This window comes from Hevea brasiliensis, unplaced genomic scaffold, assembly GCF_030052815.1.
Source record: "Hevea brasiliensis isolate MT/VB/25A 57/8 unplaced genomic scaffold, ASM3005281v1 Scaf176, whole genome shotgun sequence".
NCBI lineage: Eukaryota > Viridiplantae > Streptophyta > Magnoliopsida > Malpighiales > Euphorbiaceae > Hevea > Hevea brasiliensis.
The window spans coordinates 120,192-141,925 of NW_026614669.1; the positions used below are offsets into that span (position 1 = coordinate 120,192).

At 29.8% G+C, this 21,734-nt stretch overlaps 1 protein-coding gene across 3 annotated transcripts; it reads left to right on the top strand.

Annotated features, from left to right (window-relative positions):
• The first annotated feature begins 816 nt into the window (after positions 1-816).
• Positions 817-17,704, top strand: LOC110669380 (isocitrate dehydrogenase [NADP], chloroplastic/mitochondrial). Of its 3 annotated transcripts, XR_009146595.1 has the most exons (17): positions 855-1,191; positions 1,446-1,489; positions 1,635-1,744; positions 5,687-5,724; positions 5,949-6,026; positions 6,855-6,908; positions 6,991-7,092; positions 7,181-7,269; positions 7,351-7,454; positions 7,591-7,659; positions 7,737-7,852; positions 8,374-8,408; positions 8,503-8,645; positions 8,908-9,030; positions 12,323-12,428; positions 13,632-13,752; positions 17,474-17,704. XR_009146595.1 is itself a non-coding variant. In XM_021831027.2 (16 exons), the coding sequence occupies exons 1-15, from the start codon at positions 939-941 to the stop codon at positions 12,414-12,416; spliced, it is 1,452 nt and encodes a 483-aa protein (XP_021686719.2). In that variant the 5' UTR covers positions 817-938; the 3' UTR covers positions 12,417-12,428; positions 12,702-13,043. The 3 variants fall into 3 exon arrangements, 2 of the variants coding, with proteins under 2 accessions (XP_021686719.2, XP_021686725.2); XM_021831027.2 differs by lacking the exons at positions 13,632-13,752; positions 17,474-17,704 and adding an exon at positions 12,702-13,043 and having other exon boundaries at positions 817-1,191; XM_021831033.2 differs by lacking the exon at positions 17,474-17,704 and having other exon boundaries at positions 13,632-13,911.
• Positions 17,705-21,734: the final 4,030 nt, after the last annotated feature.

Genomic DNA, 21,734 nt, shown 5'->3' on the forward strand with positions numbered 1-21,734 from the left:
TTGGAAATCAAATCAAACATAGGGTGCCTAAGGTCCGCCATGCACAATCCATAACTCAAAAATTTACACACCGAAGAAGGAGAGATGACCCCTAACGTGGACGAAGAGACAAAACAACAATCTCTTCCGCTGTCTTTAAGGGTAGAGGAAGCCAAATAAATCTTTAGAGCTTTATAAAATAGTATAAATCGTTATTTTATAAAATAGTACAAAATAATTTTATAAATCTCAAATTATTCAACGTCAATCTAAAAAATAAAATATTTATAATAGTTTTGCATTGAGCAATTAATTTAATTAGATTTAACCCATCTAGTTATAATAATTTAATTTTTGTTATTATAATAAAATTTTATTTATTAATTTAGTCACCATGGACAATTCATCGAAATTATTAAGGGTAATTATTATTTAATCTCTCAATAAAAATTAATAATTTGATTATTATATTTTAAAAATATATAATTTAATTTCTCAAATTTAAATTATTAATTATTTATTTTTTATTTTTATCAATTTAATCATTAATTAAATGATTAAAAAATGAGAAATGAAGAATAAAAGAAGTAATAATAAATTTAGGGATAGATGAAAATATTTATAAAAATGAAAATTTAGAAATGAAAGTATTTTTTATTGAAGGTAAAAATTAAAAAAAAATACATGAAAAAATTTAAAATTTAAGAAATAATTAATATATTTTCTAAAATTTGAGAATTAAATTATTAATTTTGCTATGACATGGATACTAAAAAATTCCGAATAAGAACGTTAAAATGAGTTAAAATGAACTCGACCCCAGCCGAAACGCCTCTACACCGACCCCACTATAAAAAAGCCGCCCTCTCTTTGTTTCCAAAACACAGAAGGGCAAACCCGAAGCCAGAGCTGGACCCAAACCAAAAGATCCCCTCTTTTAAACCCGAAACTTCACTCTAATGCTAACTGTCACTAGAATCCGATTTCTACTCATGCCTGGCGCTACGATGCTCTCCCCTTCCAAATCATCGGTAGGCCTTAAAATCCGTAGTTCCCCATTCTCTTCCTCTTCTAAGCTCTTCAATGGGGGACCTCTTAGGAGCCGCGTTGCTTTCTCTTCTCAGTTATCGCGCTCCGTTTTTCTTCGATGCTTTGCTTCTTCCAGTGGCTTTGATCGAGTTAAAATTCAAAATCCAATCGTTGAAATGGATGGTAAAATCTCCATAAAACCCTAGCACGTGTTTATAATCGTGGTCGAATATTCTCTGTTTGGTTGATGTTTAAATCAAAGGAAATGGAAGGCAACAGGAGTTTTAGTTTTATTGTTTACTTGTTCTTTTGGATTGTGGTGAATGAAACTCTGGAATTCAGAAGCTGAAGCTTTAATTGTTATTAGTTTCTTAATGAATTAGTGGAGGTTATTCTTTTAATTTTTACTGAGGAAAGTATGATGTTTTGATGATTAGGTGATGAAATGACGAGGATCATTTGGAAAATGATAAAAGATAAGGTACACTTATTTGTCTTATCATCAATTTTTTTTCACACGTTTCCAATTTTTAATGCGAATTGTGCTTATGTCAACATTTAGTCTTATACTTTTGGTGAAAGCATGTTCATTAGTTTTAACTGGGAGGTTTGTTTACTGATTGCAGCTTATATATCCCTATCTTGAATTGGATATCAAGTATTTCGATTTAGGGATATTGAATCGTGATGCTACTGATGACAAGGTTACAGTAGAAAGTGCTGAGGCCACTCTGAAGTAAGCTTTATTTATTTTTCATTTCATAATTGCTATGCAGGTTTAATTCCCATTCTATTTATTGTAAGTAACGTTTGGTGTCTTGGGGTTAGGAAATAAAACGATGAATGCTTAAAAAGCCACAATGTAGCATTTTTCTGTGAATGTAATTCAGATATGTGTACTATAGGCAAGTAATTGGGTAGCGGTTGTACCATCTTGAAATGTAAGTTGAGCACCTCGGTTTTTATACTGAATTGATACTTGCTTAAGGAAACTGTTGATGCTAATCATACAGAAGATTTAAAAAATGTGGTAAAGAGTAAAGACCTCAATAATGGTTTTAATTGGGGGGCAATAATTTTAGAGCCCTGTGCTAGATTTACATTACCTCATAAAACATATGCAATGATGGATATGAGGAGGTTGGGAGATGGTTGATTGATATGATTTTGTTTGTATTATAGACTACAACTCAACTCAACTAAGCCTTTATCCCAAAAATTTGGAGTCGGCTATATGGATTCGCTTTTTCCACTCTGAACGATTTTGGGTTAAATCATCAGAAATGTGTAATGCTTCTAAGTCATGTTGTACTACTCTCCTCCAAGTTAATTTAGGTCTACCCCTTTTTTTCTTTCTATCCTCTAACCTAATGTGCTCTATTTGTCTAACTGGAGCCTCCGTATATCTACGCTTCACATGACCAAACCACCTCAATTTTCCTTCTCTCAACTTATCTTCAGTTGGCACCACTTCTACCTTTTCTCTGATACTCTCATTACGAACTTTATCTAATCTAATATGCCCACTCATCCACCTTAACATTCTCATCTGCAACTCTTATCTTAGATGCATACGACTCTTTCAGTGCCCAAAACTCACTATCATATAACATAGCCTACAGTATGGTCATGCGGTAAAATTTTCCTTTTAATTTATTGGGAATCTTACGATCACATAAAACTCCCGTGGCACGTCTCCACTTCAACCATCCCGCTTTAATCCTATGACTAACATCCTCCTCACATCCCCATCTACTTGAAGGATCGAGCCTAGATATTTAAAGTGATTACTTTGGGACAAGACCACCCCATTCAAACTAACTCCTTCCCTATCACCGCTTGGCCTTCACCGAACTTGCAATGCATGTATTCTGCCTTCGTTCTACTTAACTTAAAACCCTTTGACTCTAGAGTACTTCTCCAAAGTTCGCTTCCTATTGACTCCTTCTCGTGTCTCATCTATCGTAACAATATCATCCGCAAACATCATGCACCAAGGAATACTCTCTTGTATATATTTTCATTCATCTAAAACTAATGTAAAAGGTAAGGGCTTATGGTCGATCCTTGGTGTAATCCAATTGAGATCGGAAAATCACTTGTGTCCTCCCACCGTGCACAATAGTAGTTGCTCCTTTATAAATATCTTTCAATAGTTGTTTGTACCTATTAGATACCCTCTTTTGTTTTAACACATTCCATAAGATCTCTATTGGAACTCTATCATTAGCCTTCTCTAAATCAATAAAACCATGTGTAGATCTTTCTTCACATCTCTATATTTCTCCATCAAGCTTCTAATGAGAAATATCGCTCCATAGTTGAACGTACGGCATGAAACCAAATTGATTGAGAGAGATAGAAGTATCATGACGTAGTCGATGCTCCACAACTCTCTCCACAACTTCATAGTATGGCTCATGAGTTTAATTCCCCTATAGTTTGAGCAACTCAGATGTCTCCTTATTTTTAAAAATAGGTACTAAAATACTCTTCCTCCATTCATCGTGCATTTTCTTTGAGTTTAGAATCTTATTAAATAATTTAGTTAACCATGCCACTCTCATATCTCCCAAATACTTCCACACTTCAATTGGTATTTCATCGGGTCCACAGGCTTTACCCACTTTCATTCTCTTAAGTGCTTCATTTACTTCTAAAGATCGAATCTTTCTAGTATAATTTACATTCTTTTCTATTGTTCTATAATCTATATTCACGCTATTACCATTTTGACTATTATTAAAGAGATCATTAAAATAATTTCTCCATCTTTCTTTAATGTCCTCATCTTTCACCAACATTTTTCCTTCTTTATCCTTAATGCACCTAACTTGATTGAGATCTTGACATTTCCTTTCTCTACTCCTTGCTAATCTATAAATATCTTTCTCCCCTTCTTTAGTTCCAAGTTTCTCATATAACTTTTCAAAGGCCTGTGCTCTTGCTTGACTAATCGCCTTTTGCCTCTTTCTTTGCTATCTTGTCTTTGCTCATATGCCTCATTATTATCACATTTAGGTAATTTCTTATACCATTCCCTTTTTCTCTTCACTGCCTTTTGTACTTCTTCATTCCACCACCATCTCTCTTTTGAGGGTGGTCCATGTCCTTTAGACTCTTTGAGTACTTTTCTAGCTACTTCTCTAATCTTTGATGCCATCCATATCCACATATCATTGGACTCCATATCTAGCTTCCATGCTTCAGACTCGAGAAACTCATTTTTGAACTTCACTTGCTTTACTCTTTTGAACTTCCACCACTTTGTTTGAGCTACACTATTTCTTCTAACCTTACTTGAATTGTTCTTAAACTGGACATCCAAGACCACTAACCGATGTTGACTTGGTAAAGCCTCTCCTGGAACGACCTTGCAATCCTTGCCTAGAGCTCTATTTGTCTTCCTGGTTAAAAGGAAGTCAATTTGGCTTCTATGTTGCCCACTTTTGAAAGTCACTAAATGTGACTCTCTTTTTATAAAGTAGGTATTTGCTAGTATTAGGTCGTATGCCATAGCAAAATCCAATGCTTTTTCCTCCTCGCTTCGACTGCTAAAACCAAATCCTCCATGAACATTCTCAGAACCTGGCCTATCACTTTCTACATGTCCATTCAAATCTCCACCAATGAAAACATTCTCTTCATTCGGTATGCTTTGCATTAAATCATCTATATCTTCCCAAAACTTTTGTTTACTCTCACTATCTAGTTCTATTTGTGGGGCATAAGCACTAACTACATTTATTGTTTCTCCTTCTACTACTATTTTTACTAATATAATTCTATCTCCTACTCTTTTCACAAACCTACTCTGCCTTTCAATGTTCTGTCTATGATTATACCCACTCCGTTCTTATTTCTCTCCTTTCCGTAAACCACAGCTTGTACCAATTACCCACTTCCTTACTTTTCTCTCCTACCCATTTAGTCTCCCAATGCAAGCAATATTCACCCTTCTCCTTTCCAAGGTATCCACAAGCTCCATTAATTTTCCCGTAAGTGATCCAACATTCCAAGTACCAACCCCGATCTTCCTCCTATCCTGCTCCTTCCTAATTGGTCTCCTTTATGATATCTTCTATTGTTTTCTATATCTATCTTGTGTCTGCTCCACTATTTGTTCTACTATCATCCTATGGACTAACTTCTTTACCCACACCCGCCCATGATGTGGGAACCCTTGCTCATTTACACCACACCGGGCTGCATGGCGCGTCGCTTCGATGAACGCCCTATACTCTTGCATATTTATCACTACATCTGAGCTCCGATGTAGCGCGTCGTTAGTAGAGGACGCCCCAACATTTATATCATTTGAATCCATATCATAGGGTGTGACGAAATTTTTACGCTGGTTGTCACCTACCGCAACCCTCCTCCTTTACCCGGGCTTGGGGAGAGCTTTTGCATTGGTTAGGTTTTAGGTAGACAGGCACATGAAGGATTTTTGTGTTCTTTATTGTCATTATTCTGATACAGTGTGTGGTTTTTCACAATGAAAGATGTTGGTGTTCCCAGGGGCTTGCAAAATTGAAAGAAGAAGAGGGGGAAAAGGAAACAGGATTTAATTAAGAAAGAGAGAATTGTCTTTTAGGTTCTTTGGTGGTCGTGCGTTGATGCTTAAAGACATAATAAATAAGCTTATGTTCCCATCCTAATTTTTTATGTACCGCAGATACAATGTTGCTGTAAAATGTGCTACCATAACTCCTGGTAAGTTACTCTTGTCCAGTCTTCCCATTTTTGGCTATCTTTTGTGATCATAACAAATTTTAGTTCTAGGTGCAAGCTGACCTTGTTGAATGTGCTAGTTTATGCAATTATTGATTTACTTCTTGTTTTATATGTCAAATGGGTTCTTTTGCTGCATGAAAATAACTTTATTTGGTGGGGATTATGTAGCTGAAAGTATTGATTGTGTTTTCCCTTATATGCAGATGAGACCAGAGTTAAAGAATTTAGCCTGAAGTCTATGTGGAGGAGTCCAAATGGCACAATTAGAAACATCTTAAATGGTTTGTTATTGATAAATGTACCCCTCATCTTTTAAGATCTTTATCCCTTTGATTTTTATTTTCATTCTAAGTATGGTCAGATGTGTGACAATCTTTTAGCAACATCCTATGTTGTTGAAGCTACTATAAATTAAAGTTCTCATCACATGAACTATTTCTAACATTTTAGAGCAGCAGAACACCATTGCACATATTTGCTACTGCTGAGCTTATTGTTTTACGTTTCATGATGTCTTTGACTGTATATTATATCCACATCAAACAGGGTGTATGTAAATAGTGAACAAAAGGAAGCGTCAATTAGCTGGTTGTTTTCCTTTCCTCAGGGGCAGTTTTCTGCTGGTGGATTTGTTTTCTTTGAAAACTTATTATTAAACAACCATCTGAAAAATTTGTGCAAAGATTCAGACTGTATTAATGTTTCTTCTTCTTCTTCTTCTTCTTCTTCTTCTTCTTAGGGGATTTCCAGGAAAATTGTTGAATAAATGCTCTCATTTTTTTTCTCAACAACCTTCAGTAACTGTACTAGTAGAATAGCAGGCGCTGTTCTTTTCAGTAGAGATGATAAATTGTGGCAGAGAATATTGAAGTTGTCAGATGATTGTTGTTCCTGAAGTTTGTGCATCTCTTTGTGCGTATGTATGGCATGGATGTGGTATTTGTGAAGCTGGCATATTTCGTATCCTTTGTTCTTCTGTGCAACTTTGATTCAAATGCCAGAATGTGAATGATTTACTGTTTCTGCTGCTATTTATTATTATTATAATAATTATTATTATTCTTATTATTATTGAATGCTTATAATGGAAGGTTTACTTATTTCTACAGGCACTGTTTTTCGTGAACCTATTCTCTGCCAGAACATTCCAAGAATTGTTCCTGGTAATGTTCAGTTCCAGCTGTAAGCCTGTGTGCCTTCTAAGTGATTTCAGTCTCTATTCAAAACTTATAAACAGGTCTTCAGGTTGGAAGAAACCCATATGCATTGGTAGACATGCCTTTGGTGATCAATATCGTGCCACAGATACAATCATTAGAGGACCAGGAAAGCTTAAAATGGTTTTTGGTGAGCTTTAAATATTTCTATTTGCAAGCTGAGAAAGCTTATTACCTCCAAGTTTTACTTGTGCTTACAACTTTCTCTTATTATGCAGTCCCAGAGGGTGGTGACACCCCCATGGAGCTTGATGTTTATGATTTTAAGGGCCCAGGTGTAGCACTTGCTATGTATAATGTTGATCAGGTTTGTGTTATTGCATGGATATTTCCTGAATATCTGCATTGTGATGTGTAAGTTACTTAAATCTTTGTGTTAATTGTTCAGTCCATTCAAGCTTTTGCCGAGTCATCAATGTCATTGGCATTTGCAAAAAAGTGGCCTCTTTACTTGAGCACCAAAAACACAATTCTGAAGAAATATGATGGCAGGTAATTGCTTATTGTTGCAATGAACTTCTTGCACCACATGCCTCAATACTAACTATTGTTGTTGTATCAATTAAATCTTTGAGTGTTAAATGTGAGAAGAAATGCACAATAATATTCATCCCTAGAGTTTCCACAGGTTTAAGGACATATTCCAGGAGGTATATGAAGAGAAGTGGAAGCAGAAGTTTGAAGAACATTCGATATGGTATGCCTAAATATGGCTTATATTTTTGTAGTTTGTCTTGGTCAAAATAGCTGGTGGAAAATCTTTCTGATTTTCAGGTATGAGCATCGGCTAATTGACGATATGGTTGCTTATGCGGTAAAAAGTGAAGGTGGTTATGTGTGGGCTTGCAAAAATTATGATGGAGATGTCCAAAGTGATTTACTTGCTCAAGGTGATGTAAATTGGTTGTTCTAACTCTCTTTGGTCATATATATCTCTAGGCTTTTAATATTGGTTGATCATTGATGTGATTAGGCCTCTCTGTATGGTGGGTGGTATTTACCTTGTTGGGATGCCTTGGGAGGGATCTCCCTTCTTTTTTTTTTTTTTTTCCTTCTAAATTTCCAATAGATATTCAGATTTAATTATTTTGAATTGAGATTCTTAGGAAATTGTGCATATGCATGTGTTCACCTATATTATATGTAAGAAAATAGTGACTCTGGAAAAATACATGGGGAAGCTGACATGAATTGAGGACACCACGGTTAATAGAAAATGGACTCTAATTGCAGATTTGTTATTCAATAATTTTTTAATGTCCTTTCTGTGTACTGACTTGAAGAGGCATAGTAAGTGCCAAAATGAATGGGTAATTGGCACTTCTATTTGTTTATCAATATGAATGACCTTAAACATTCACTTATTATGTATTTTTAGTATACCTGCATAAACCTGGTTTGTCTTGTGCAGGATTTGGTTCGTTGGGCCTCATGACCTCTGTGTTGGTTTGTATCAAGTTATTCATTATTCAAGAATAATGCTGAATTATATAGTTTGTTATGTGATGAAATTATGCTTTAATAACTGCAAAATGTGCAGTTATCATCTGATGGAAAGACACTTGAGGCTGAGGCTGCTCATGGGACTGTTACTCGGCATTTCCGGTTATATCAGAAAGGACAAGAAACCAGCACAAATAGTATTGCTTCAATATTTGCATGGACACGAGGGCTAGAACATAGGTATCTTAACTGCTGCTAATTGAAATAATAAAATCTCTTTTATTCTTAGCTAGTTATTTGTTGTGATTCATATTGCCAATACACTTTTAATAATATTTTGGTTTCTTTTTCCTTTTATGTAATCTTTGGCTTTGATTCTATAAAGTTGGCCTTTATCACCATATGAGTTCTTATATTTCAAATTATCTTTTTTAACTATGTTTTTCATCAACAAATCAACAATTTTCTTGAGAAAATTATTTTTTTTTTCCTCTTCCCATAGGGCCAAACTGGATAAGAATGAAAGGTTGCTTGATTTTGTGCGCAAGTTGGAGGCTTCATGCATTGAGACTGTAGAAGCAGGAAAAATGACGAAGGATCTAGCTATTTTGATTCATGGCCCTAAGTAAGTGGCATTTTGATTTTACTTGTTCATCATTGCTTATTTGTGGTTTTCTCTTTCTTTGGTGGATATTGTTTGTATTACATGTCAGTGATCTTTAAGTTTGAATCAGTGGAAGTGTCAGTGATTGATAGGTCATCTCGCAAGCTCATGTACAATAATAAATAATCGAATAAAAGCACAAATTAATGTGGAGAATGAATCATATTCGTCAAGACATGTCTTAGGCTCCAGGCGCAACAAACTCAAAGCCTAGCATCTGTAGCACCCAAAGGCAGGCACTGTCACTCCGGCACATGCGCCTTTTGGCACTGGCACACGCATTAGATGGTGCAAGGCGTGTGCCTTTGACACATTTATTCTTGATTTATGCTTTTTTTTTTAATACTATGAAGATTAAATATTCATTATTCGATATACTTCATAAATCGGCTTACCACAGGCTCATCCACACCAAATCACACAAACAATTATGGAAAAATAGAAACGGCAGACTTGAAGATCAAATTGAACATTCAACATTGAAAGCTTAGGGTTTTTATTTTTCTTCTCTGAACAGAATGGGGGAGATTGAGCTGTCCAAATCAATTTCCTCTTGGATGATGAGGTTGAAGTTGTGTTTAAACATGATACTTAGGGTGCAGTTGCCAAAGCTTCTAGAATTGAAAGGAATGTCTATAGTACTAGAGCAACAAAAGACAAAAATGGTCTGCCTACATCCACTCTAAGTGTTAGGCATAAGCAAATGGCAAAAATTTAATCTTATAATTGGGGAGCCAATACTCTTCTAGTACTTGTAGATAAGAATGAAAAAGAGATTGAGTAGTATTGATGAGGAAGAATAGCCGAGTATAATGAGGATGGAGAAGAAGAAAATATTGAATGTTTTGAAGATGATGATAATGGAGATGGACATGGAGACCATGTTACTCTTGATGAGGATTGAGTTGTAGTCTTTTAGTTGTTTTAGGTTTTATTGCAATTTCATGACCAGTAATATAGTTGAATGTATGATTTAGGTTTGCACTTCTAACCATCTCTATTTTTATGTTTGTTTGGATATCATTGCCTTAGGGCTAGAACTTTAAATGGTTTGTTTGTTAAATCATTAGCTAAGATTAAAGGATTGTATTATGTATTTTAGGCTAGGATTATGCAGATTTTAAGGATAGAATTATGCACAAATTATGTTTGTTTGAATATCAATGCCTTAGGGCTTGAACTTTAAATGGTTTGTTTGTTAAATCATTAGATTATGTCATAGGGTTTGTAGTTAGCTTATGTCAACTTAGATCAGCCATCCTTTGTGTTTAAAGCAAGACAAGGTTTGTAAATTGAAATGTTCTTATCACTGGATTCTGATAAATAATGTTTGTATGAGAATGGATGTAGATGAAATGGGATGCTATCATCCAGATGTGCATCTCCTGCAGTATCTGAGCCATGGGACAGGAGTTTTGCTTCCTTGAATGGTTTTTATGATGCTTCTTAGAATATCTACATATGCCTTTAATTCATTATTATTATTATTATTTTTAGAAAAGCTAACAGGGGTCTGCGTAGTTGATACACCTACAGTAATTGCTGGTAGAGATCATGGACTTATGTCCAAAACTTCCTCCGAAGTATATATATTCATGTAGGAAAGGCCTATTTTTAAGCCCTTTAGCATTTGCGTTTTTGTTAATGAGCCTCATAAATTATTGTTTTTTATAGAGCGCATTGAATCCTTTTTTAGCAGATTTAATAAAATAATAATAAATTAACTATCGATGTTAATTAAAATAATATAAAACAATTAAATTTCTATAATAAATATTAATAAATTTAAAAATTATTAAAAAAAAAAATCCTAATATCAACACATGAACATAACCTAGTTCAATCAATTCTTGATATACCTCAATGCCCTCAACAAGCTTTTCAAACAATTCAAGAGCTTCTGCGTTTCAATCTTTTGGCTTTCCACATTCAATCGAGCTGCACAAGTTGATAACAGCAAACTCAAAAGCAAAAGAAATGCCGTCAACTCTCTCACTTTGCTAAAATGTGTACCACTACCATTTCACTAAAATGCACCAAGAAATAACAGGGTAAAGTTATGTGCCAGGGAGGAAACAGCTTAAGCATAGTCGATATTACCATGTGCAAAAAGAGAGAAATAAAGAAGAGGGTGATTGTATTTCTTAAAAAATCTAAAGAACACTACACTTTCCCTCTGAAAAAACCCATATGCCCTCTTAAAGCTTACCTGCTTCAATCCATGTCCTTGAAGATCGATCATCTTCTCTGATGCTTCAAACCATTTATGTGAAGACCGAATATCTTCTCCAATGTTGATCGTCTTCTTCATTTGAAACCCATGTTGCGAGTGGGGCAAGATGAGATTTGGAATGGGTTTGAGATACTTATCTTAGCAGATTAGGGATGAGGTCCATGAGGATGTGATATTTTTATTGGTAGATTAGAAGTATGATTGAAAAATTAGGGATTTTGAGGTTTACTCAAACACCATCCTTGGTCGCATCACTAATCTGAAGCCCAAAAAATTGAGATGATGAAGCAAGGGACTATCGAAACCTGGAGACGACACTACTACATTCTAAAACAAGGCAAAATCTTTTGGTTGGAGGATGCCTTTGAACCATTGGTGGAGATTGAGACAAGCCGACTTAGAGAGAATTGGATTGAGCTTGATGAGAAGCTTGTTGTTTTTAGTCAAATTTGCTGAGGACTTCATCCAACAGTGGTAATTTAATGGGTTTGGTGGTTTTGTTGGAGTGGGAGCTGATTTGGGTTGAGATTTTAGGGTTGCGGAAATTCTTTTTCTTTTAATTGATTTTTTTTATTAACAATTAATAATGAAAGTACAAATTTCTCTCTTCATGCTTCTTAAACAGTGTGTGATGTACTTCTCTGAAAAAAGTATTCAATGTGATGAGAAATGGAAGTTGAAGGGCTTAATAAAAAAAATGATAATTGACGAGGGGCTCAATAGCACAAATATAAAATGTTTAGGGGTAAAAATGGATAATTTGATCTAGTTTCTTCTTAGTGCATGGTTGGTTGAAATGAAATCTTTAGTTCATTATTCTGTTGAATTTTATTTGATTGTATTTCATTTCTTCAATTAGATTTTTATCACACATGCACTAGTTTGGTGGTTTGTGAATCAGCGAGAACATGCCATCTCTAATTATGTTTTGTTTCCAAGTCATTAAGTTGAATTTGTCCCTACCTTCTTTAGCAAGGTTTGCTTGGTGAGAATTAACAGAGATGCTGCTGATTCATGCAGGGTGTCGAGGGAGTTTTATTTGAACACGGAAGAATTTATTGTTGCTGTTGCACAGAATCTCGAGGCAAAGCTTCGGGAACCTGCAGTTGTTTAACCACACATTTAGGTACCGTTTAGTATCACTGCAGTTTTATGTTTTTCGTTTTTTTTCCTCCTTGAAAAACGAAAAACACATTCACCTTTGTTTTAAGTTTCCATTTTTTGTTTTTTGTTAAAAGCATTTTATAAACAAAAAACAAAAAGTCAGAAACGAGAAAAAGTGGTTTTTAGATAAATGACTTATTTTTATTCTCTGTACACTTATTCTCTTCCAATGATTCTCCTATGTTAATTATCTTCTCTCTCTCTCTCTCTCTCTCTCTCTGTACTTTGCAAACAGAATCACCACTTAGCACTCTCTTTCTCGGCACCCTCCATTAGAATGAAGATTTCAGAAGTTCTCAACAGATTTAACAAAATTCTCCAATTTTAAGAAATCTTCTCTGATTCACTTTGGCATGACCTTGGTAGAAGGAAAAAGGACTTAATACTGAAGCACATCTGATTTCAATTTTAATTTAATTTTTGTTTCATCCCCTTTAGATCGACAAAGTAAATTTAGTTTTTTAAAACGTTTTTGTATTGGTTGTGCTAGCAATTTTTGGATGTGCGTTGATGTTGATTAATGTTGATAGCTCAAGTTATTGCATTTATGGAGAGTTTTTGAGTTGGGTTCTCTGCTTGTAGTAAGCTGTAATAATCATATGAATGATGGAGATTCCCCCTTTTTAAAAAATAATGAACCCTTAGTTTCTCTGTTCTAGGAAATTCCTTGAATGGGATAGTTCTTTTGCAAATAACAGGGCGTGCCTGACGTATATGATACTCTAATCATAGTTTCTTCATCATTGATAAAATCTTTAGTGTTTCATGAGAAGGTTGGTTTTTCCAAAGCGTATGTTGTTTGGCGATGCTCTGAACTTTTATTTAACTCGGCTATTGTTTAAATGCTAGAAGCAATTTGCAAATTTTAGACGAGTGGCTTTAAAATTTGAGCAAATGAAAGAATTACGCCTGCCGTTTAGGGATTGGCTGGGGGATGAAATGTAACCGGATTAGTTAGTTGCGGTTCTAGCTAGTTTCAGTTTTTAGCCAGTTTTGATGCGGTTTAATTTGAGTTCTGGTTTCGGTTTTGACGCAATTGGTACCAGTTGGAAAATGGTTTGGTTAACATGACGTTTTTTAAGCTAACTCTATGTATTTATTTATTTTTAAATCTGGATTGAAATTGACGTTTTGATCTATCAATTTTGGTTGAATTTCGATTCAGGGCTTGGGGAGGGGATTAAAACCAATTCTCTTATAGCTGGTCCGGTACTGACTCAGGCGGGTTTCAGTCCATTCAGGGCCTTAACTGCTGACCCCTGGTTGGGTCTTTCTTGGTAATGGAGGTACAATTGATGTTCATATTATTTTATTTCGGTTTGGTTGAAAATTATTTTCATATTTTTTTAGCATTTGGGGCATTTAGAAATATGAATTATTAGAAATATGAATTAATAGAAGATATTTTTCTAGTAAAAAGGAAAATTAAATTTTTTTTTTTAAAATGGCTTTCTTTTTTTATTTATTATTTTCTAGATTTTAATGATTTTATTAAAATTTAAAAATTTGCATATATTATTAGTTTAACGGTACAAGTAAATAATGAAAAATGTTTTTATACATAAGGAAGTTATTTTTCTCAAAATAAATGGAGTTTGGCGTTTTCATATGGATATTTTTATTATTTTGTGCATCTGTATTGAGCAATTCTTCAGCATATGGAATTCACATTACTGCAATGTATCAAAATTCGCATTAATATTTTTACATTGTTTGATAAGAGTAAAGTAAGGTTTATCAAAGTAAAGTTTTTAGTAAAAGTTTTTCAAGGTATTGGTCAGAAGTTTTTAAAAATTTATAAAACCTTTACTTAAATCAGATACTCTCCTAAACACAAGTTAATGAAAAAACCATGATCAGAATTAGATGTGACAACCAACAAAAAGTGTTCTATCCAAGAATGTAAGTATCTCTGCAGCTCAACTCAACGGTGATTATGAGGTGCGTTTGGCCTACCATTTGTTACATAATCAATACCAGCCAATGTTTTACCATTTGTCTTGACAGCACATTGGCATCTAAGAGATTGATATCTGCTCCAAGTTGCTTTGAGGTGTCTCTAGCAACATTAAAAATCCCCAAAAGAAGAAATCATCTTCAATCAATCAATCATATGTCTCGATCCTTGCAAAATGTCTCATTCGTAAACACTGCATGAAGGAAATGTAGTTTCAGTTTATCCTCAAAATTGTGAAACCAAAAGAAACAGAGAAAGTTGAAACCATGAGCATCGTACATACGTTTCGGCTGAGTCGGTAACGTTGTATGGGTGCATGGCTATTTATTATGATTGTCAAACTCGTGCAATTAACTCTTTTTGCTAAATTTTGTGCAAAACAATAATATTAAAAATAAAATAATATATTAATATTTATATATAAAAATTATTAATAATATAATATAAATTTAATATTTATTAAATAATATTCAAATCAATTATATATTGATTCAACTCTAATTTAATTTTAATTAAATTTTTAGACCAAATTGAATCTAAAAATTTGTCTAATTTATAGATAAAAAAAAATTAAGAAAATTTATTATTTAATCATTGCATTTTAATAAAATTAATTATTTAATCTTTTTATTTTAAAAAATATATTATTTGGTTCATTTATTTTTTGTCTGTAAACTGTTTAGTTCTTCCTGTTATTTTAAAACAAAAATTTTTTCCCAACTTAATTATATATTCAATCATGTAATTTGAATAATATAATTTATTTAGTTCATGTAATTTTAAATTTATTAATTGTTTAATTTCTATTTATTACTATTATCTCTCCTTTAATTAATGTAACTAACTGAAAAGTTAATGGAGTAATTAAATAATTTACAAATTAAAAATAAAGTAAATAACTAATATATTTTTTAAAATAAATAAATTAAATAATAAATTTTATTAAAATATAACCGTTAAATAATAATTCTTTCCAAAAATTATTACTGTTGATCAACAAGTGTATGATATGTAGGAGTGTGCAGTTTTCGGTTTAAATCGAAAAATCGAATCGAATTGATTAATTTGGTTCAATCGGTTCGATTTTAAAATTTAATCGATTCGATTCGGTTTATAATTTTGATAATTTCAGTTAATAGGTTCTATTCTATTATTTTCATAAAAAAATTAAAAAAATCGAACCGAACCGAAATCAAAGAAAACCGAACCGAACTTAAAGATTTTTGAGTTTTGATTTCTAATTTTTTTTGTTTTTATGTTTTTATTATTTAGATTTAATGTTAAAAATATGATATTTTATAAATTTCGGTTTGATCGGTTTAAAATCGAACCGAATCGAAATTTATCGGTTCGATTCGATTCGATTTTCTCTTATCAATCGGTTCGGTTTTTAAAATTTTCGATTTTTCAGTTTTCGATTTTATCGGTTCGGTTCGGTTCGGAACCGAACCGACCGTTTGCACACCCCTAATGATATGTGCATGTCGTCACATTTTGTTTTTTTACATGGAATTTGTCCATATTCATGGGTATTTATTATTTTAGAGGCCCTTTAATTTAATTCTCTAAGTATTTTCTGTGTGTTTTTTTTACTGGGAAAAAAATACTTCATCAGGTATTACTTGATGTAAATCTTCAAATAATCAAGGTGATAATTTAATAAAATTAATTTTTAATAGAGAAAACACAAAAATAATCCTTAAGGGATTGAATTAATTTATAATTAAGTAATTTAAAAAATATATAAATTCAAATTTAGTCTATACACAATAAAATTTTTATTTTTCATCTAAGTATATGTGTTTCAAAATATAAAAATTAATTAATTATTTTCACTTAAATAGAAGATTAAGTAATAGTATTTTTTAAATATAGAATTAACTAATTAATTTTATTAAAATAAAATGATTAAATAGTAATTTAATTGTATTATTTAACAGAAAATTTGATGAATTAAATAATTTAATAAACAAATTATATGAATTAAATAATATATTTTTTAAAATATAATATTAAATAATTAATTTTATTAAAATATAAAGAATAAATTAAAATTTTCCTTAATTTTGATTAGATAATATTACATATTTGTGTCAAGAATTTGCCTAATTTTATTACATATTCCAAGGAAGTAGGCGGCTAGGTGCTATGATATTGTTAGTAGCTTTCTATTTTCAAAGAACTAGCAAAGTTTGGTTCTAAGTCTTCTGCAGCCATTTGCTTAACATTGGTATTACCTGCACTGGATTAGTTTTAGAACAATGATTCGTTAAGGAATTAATTAAACTATATATCTTCTTAAAATGAAATTCTAGATCCTGGATCAAAATAAAGATTAAAAAATTTGACTTATAATTTATTTTAATTTATATAAAATTTTAAATAAAAATTTTATTTTTTTTAAAAAAAATTTAATATGAGATAATAACTCTAAAGGCCTATTTGATAGTATTGTTAAAACTATTATTGAGTAAATCACTTTTTAAAATATATTAATTAAAAAATAATTTAATATTAACTTTAATAAATTTTAATTATAAAAATATTAAAATAATAAAATAAATTTTTTAAATTATTTTTTTAACAACATTTAAAATAATATTTTTATTTCAAAAAATAATTTTCACCTTATAAACGAAATGCCAAACAAACAGATGCTAAATCACGTTCTCCTTAGTCTCACCAAATCATTCTCCTTACTCCTTTCCCATCACCCTTTTTTAACCTATTTTTAAGCTAGAGAGGATGAATCACGTGGCAAAAATGAATGGAAAAGGAGGCGGCTTTCTTCCAAAAAAATTACATTTTGATCCTTCAAGTTTTGAAGAATTTCGTTTTCAGCTACAAAATTTCTAAACCTTTACTTTTAAGTTCAATTTTAAATTAAATCTCTTCCCAAAACTCCTACGAATTGGAATTTTCTTTTATAAAAACTCCTACTAATTAATTTTCTTCTCTTATTATTATTATTATTCAAAAATTGGAGTGTTACAGTAGAACTCGATTACGACTATCTTTATTGAGTCTGAATCTGCTAATGCTATTGCCAGGGTTGCAAATGAGTGTGGAAGGCCAGGGCGTATGCAGAATGAGTTTGATTTTATTCATGATATATATGATCCTTTCTCTTGGCAATGTCCATTTTACAAAGATAATATATCAATGGCATTGCTGATTTCTTTGCTAAACAGGTTGTTTCAAGATCCTCTGAATTCTATCTTAGATCAAATATGATGATTGGAAGATGTGTTCTTCAACTTTTCACAATCATGTTATGATTCTTTCTTGTGGCTTTTATGCTTGCTATGATATGTTCTTTATGTTAACTTTGTAATCTTCATTGTTTTTTTTTTCAGTAGTTCAGGATGATTGTGATGGAATGGCCTCATGGTCAAGGTTAGAACCTCCTGCTGGGTTTTTCCCCATTTAATATTACTAAAAAAATTTATTATTAAAAAAATTCTAGTGGAATTTCGTTCAAGTTTTAACTAATCCATTAGATTAAGGCAATCCCATATGATTTTTTTTTTAATGTATTCTGAACATTTTATAAACCAACAACATAAATTTTACAAAATTCATTTATATCAAATAAAATTTAGAGTTTATGAATTAATCATTTTTAAGAAAATAATTTAATTAAATTCTCATACAATCATTCTTAATTTTTATTTATTTATTTTTTTAATGTATTCTGAACATTTTATAAACCAACAACATAAATTTTACAAAATTCATTTATATCAAATAAAATTTAGAGTTTATGAATTAATCATTTTTAAGAAAATAATTTAATTAAATTCTCATACAATCATTCTTAATTTTTATTTATTTTAAAATGATTTTTTAAAGTTAAAAAAATTAAATTCCTTTCACATTTTTTAGCGTCTAAGACACTCATGAAAATGAATCAATAAAAAATATTTTCCTGATCAAAGAGAAAATTAAGTAATTTTGAAGAGAGGAAGTCATTTTCTATTTTTAGCACTTTGATAATTTTATTAAAGTGTGAAAACAAGTGATATAAATAAATATATACCATTAGTTTACAAAATAACTAAAAATATTTTTATGAAAAATATTTTTTTAAAAAATATTTTTTATGAAAAATATTTTTCATATACAAATAAAACTTAAAAAAAATAATTAATTTTTATTTAGAAATGAGAATAGATGTCCATACTTCAAGAATCCTAGAAATGGATGAAGCTATAACATGGGAGTCATATTTCAAACAATGTAACAGATGACATCAATCCATAAACAATTAAAAAGGCTTGAACTTTTGATGTCGAATTAGTTAAAAAAAAAAATCTGAATTAGTTGGATGAGAAAAAGTGAAAAATTTTAACTTATGTAATTTGGGATGATAATGATTGTACCCAATTTTAAGATCACCATATAAATAAAGCTATTCATATGTTTTTATTTTGATTCACTTTACTTTTCACTTATGCCAATTAAGCTTTAGTTTCATGATACTTGAAAGTGTTTGGTTTAACTATTAGATGAATAATTAAACTAATATGTTTGGTAAACCTATAAAAGCTACATTTGATAGATTATCAATTGCGTTTTATAATTATTTTCAAGGTTGCAAGATGTTGAGTTTAAAAATTAATAATATTAATTGGAGTTTAAAAGTAAACTAGTTATTTCACTAGCGCATTGCATGGATTATTTTTTATTTTATTTTAATAATATAATTTAATATATTTTTTATTATATAATTTCAAATTTATATTAAAAATTTTAATAATATTAAAATTTTAATTAATTATAATTTTATTTTAAATTTAATAAATAAATAAGTATATTAAATTTATTTTTAATTAGTCCTTAAATTATTTAACATATACCTATAAAATAATAAATAAAATAGAAAGAAAATACATACGCCACTTGACAATTTTAGATATATTATTATTAAAATTTTTATATTTTAAATACAAGAAATTTTTTAAAACTATACATTTAAATTTTCTAAATAATTTTTTAATGAATATATATATATATATATATGATGAATATAGTTTTATAATGTTTGAAGTTGTAAATTTAAGAAAATTTTAAAATTTTTAAAAATATTTTAAATTTTAATAATTGAGATAAGATTTTTATAGTTGAAATTTAAAAATATTTAAACAAATTAATATTTAATATGATAATTTAATTTTTATAAATAAATATAAAAGATGAAGATAATAAAAGAGGTATCATGCAACAATTTTTAAATATTTTTATTAGCCTAGGTAGCACACTTTAATAAAAAGGTGCCACATGCACAAACTATTTATTGTTTTATTTTAATAACATGATTTTTTATGAGAATTTTAATAACATAATTTAATATATATTTTACTATACTTTATAATTTCATAATTATATTACAAAATTTTAATAATATTAAAATTTTAATTAATTATATTTTTTATTTTAAATTTAATAAATAAATAAATTTATTAATAGGTTTTTTAATTAGTCTTTAAATTATTTGACATATACCAATAAAAGGATAAATAAAATGGAAAATGCATATGCCACTTGGCGATTTTAGAAATATCATTACTAAAATTCTTATATTTTAAATATAAGAATTTTTTTTAAAATATATATAAATTTTTTAAATAATTTTTTTGGTGTATATATATATATATTAAAAGTAATTAATCCTTTTTTAATGTAATTAAAAATTTAATAAAAAAATTATTTTAGGGATATATAATGTTTGAAGTTGTAAATTTAATAAAATTTTAAAATCGTTAAAAAATATACTAAAAATAATTTTAAATTTTAGTAGTTAATATAAGATCTACATAGTTGAAATTTAAAAATATTTAGATAGATTAATAATTTAATATGATAAGTTATTTTTTTATGATAAATATAAAAATAAAAATAATAAAAAAGGTGACACATGACAATTTTTAAGTATACTTATTAACTTATATGGTATACTCTATAATAAAGGAGATGCCACAATACAATTTTTTAAATTTGCTTACTAGCTTCCGTAGCACATTTTTATGAAGCCTTTTTTAAAGCTTGGCACATTTTCGTGAAGTCTCTCTCTAACAATGTAGAACGAGAGGCCAAATAAGCAATATGTTTTTTTTTAGAGTTGAGCTAACATGCTATGTCATGTAGTAAATAGAGTTACAAATGTATAATTATAATTAAATTAGATAGTTTTATTATATTGTTATTAATTTAATTAAATATAAGATAAAAATTTTATTTATTTAGATGATAGCTTAATAAGTTAATTTTTTTATTAATATTTATATTAAAAATTCAAATATTGCATATATATATATATATATATATATATATATATATATATATATATATATATATGTGTGTGTGTGTGTGTGTGTGTGTGTGTGTATATTATTTCTCTTTCCCTAGAATTTTTATAGTTGTAATTAATAAAATTATAATGGTAATTTATATTATTTTCTTATGAATTGATGAAAATTTCACTAATTGATTGAATGTAAATAAATTTGAGAAGTTAATAGTTGTAAGTTTATAAGTCATGTATTATTGGGTTGATAGTATTAATAAAATAAACTTTAGAGTATGCATGGATAAATAATTATTAATATATATTATTATTTATTAAAGGATGAAAACAGGAGCTACAATTAAATTTGGAGAGGATTAATAATGATGACAGTTATTTTTTATTTCAATTCAATTTGATTTGCTCCACACTCGATTTATTTTATGTGAAGTCAAAATAGAAAGACCTTCTCCCTTTCTCGAATCTTAAAATCTATCTTAATTATATTTTTTATTAAAAATTAATTTATTTTTATATATTTAATTATTTAAAAATTATACATATATGTATGTGTGTTACCTAAAACTTATATTTATTGTTTATAATGTATTTCTTAATAAATAAATTTATGTTATAAAATATAAATTAATATAAAAGATAAAAAGAAAATCTTTGTGGGATAATTTTCCCTGATCTCAGTCCTGTGCTATATGAAGATGAGGAAAGCGATCCCCACTTTCAACCCATCCCGTTGTCATCCTTAAAATTTACATAGTCATATAAATTTCATTATAATTAACAACAAAAATTATAAATTGCCCTATTAGCAAACAATAATTAATATTCAATATTTAATTTTTATAAATCATATAGTTTATTAATTTTAAATAACCAAGAAAAAAAAAACTTAACAAATAAGATACATACTACACTCAAGTCAAAAAAACTAATTTAGGAAAAATATTTAAGCAATTTAAATTTAATAATATTTATATAAATAGATCACCACCCCAGCTTTTTAGGAG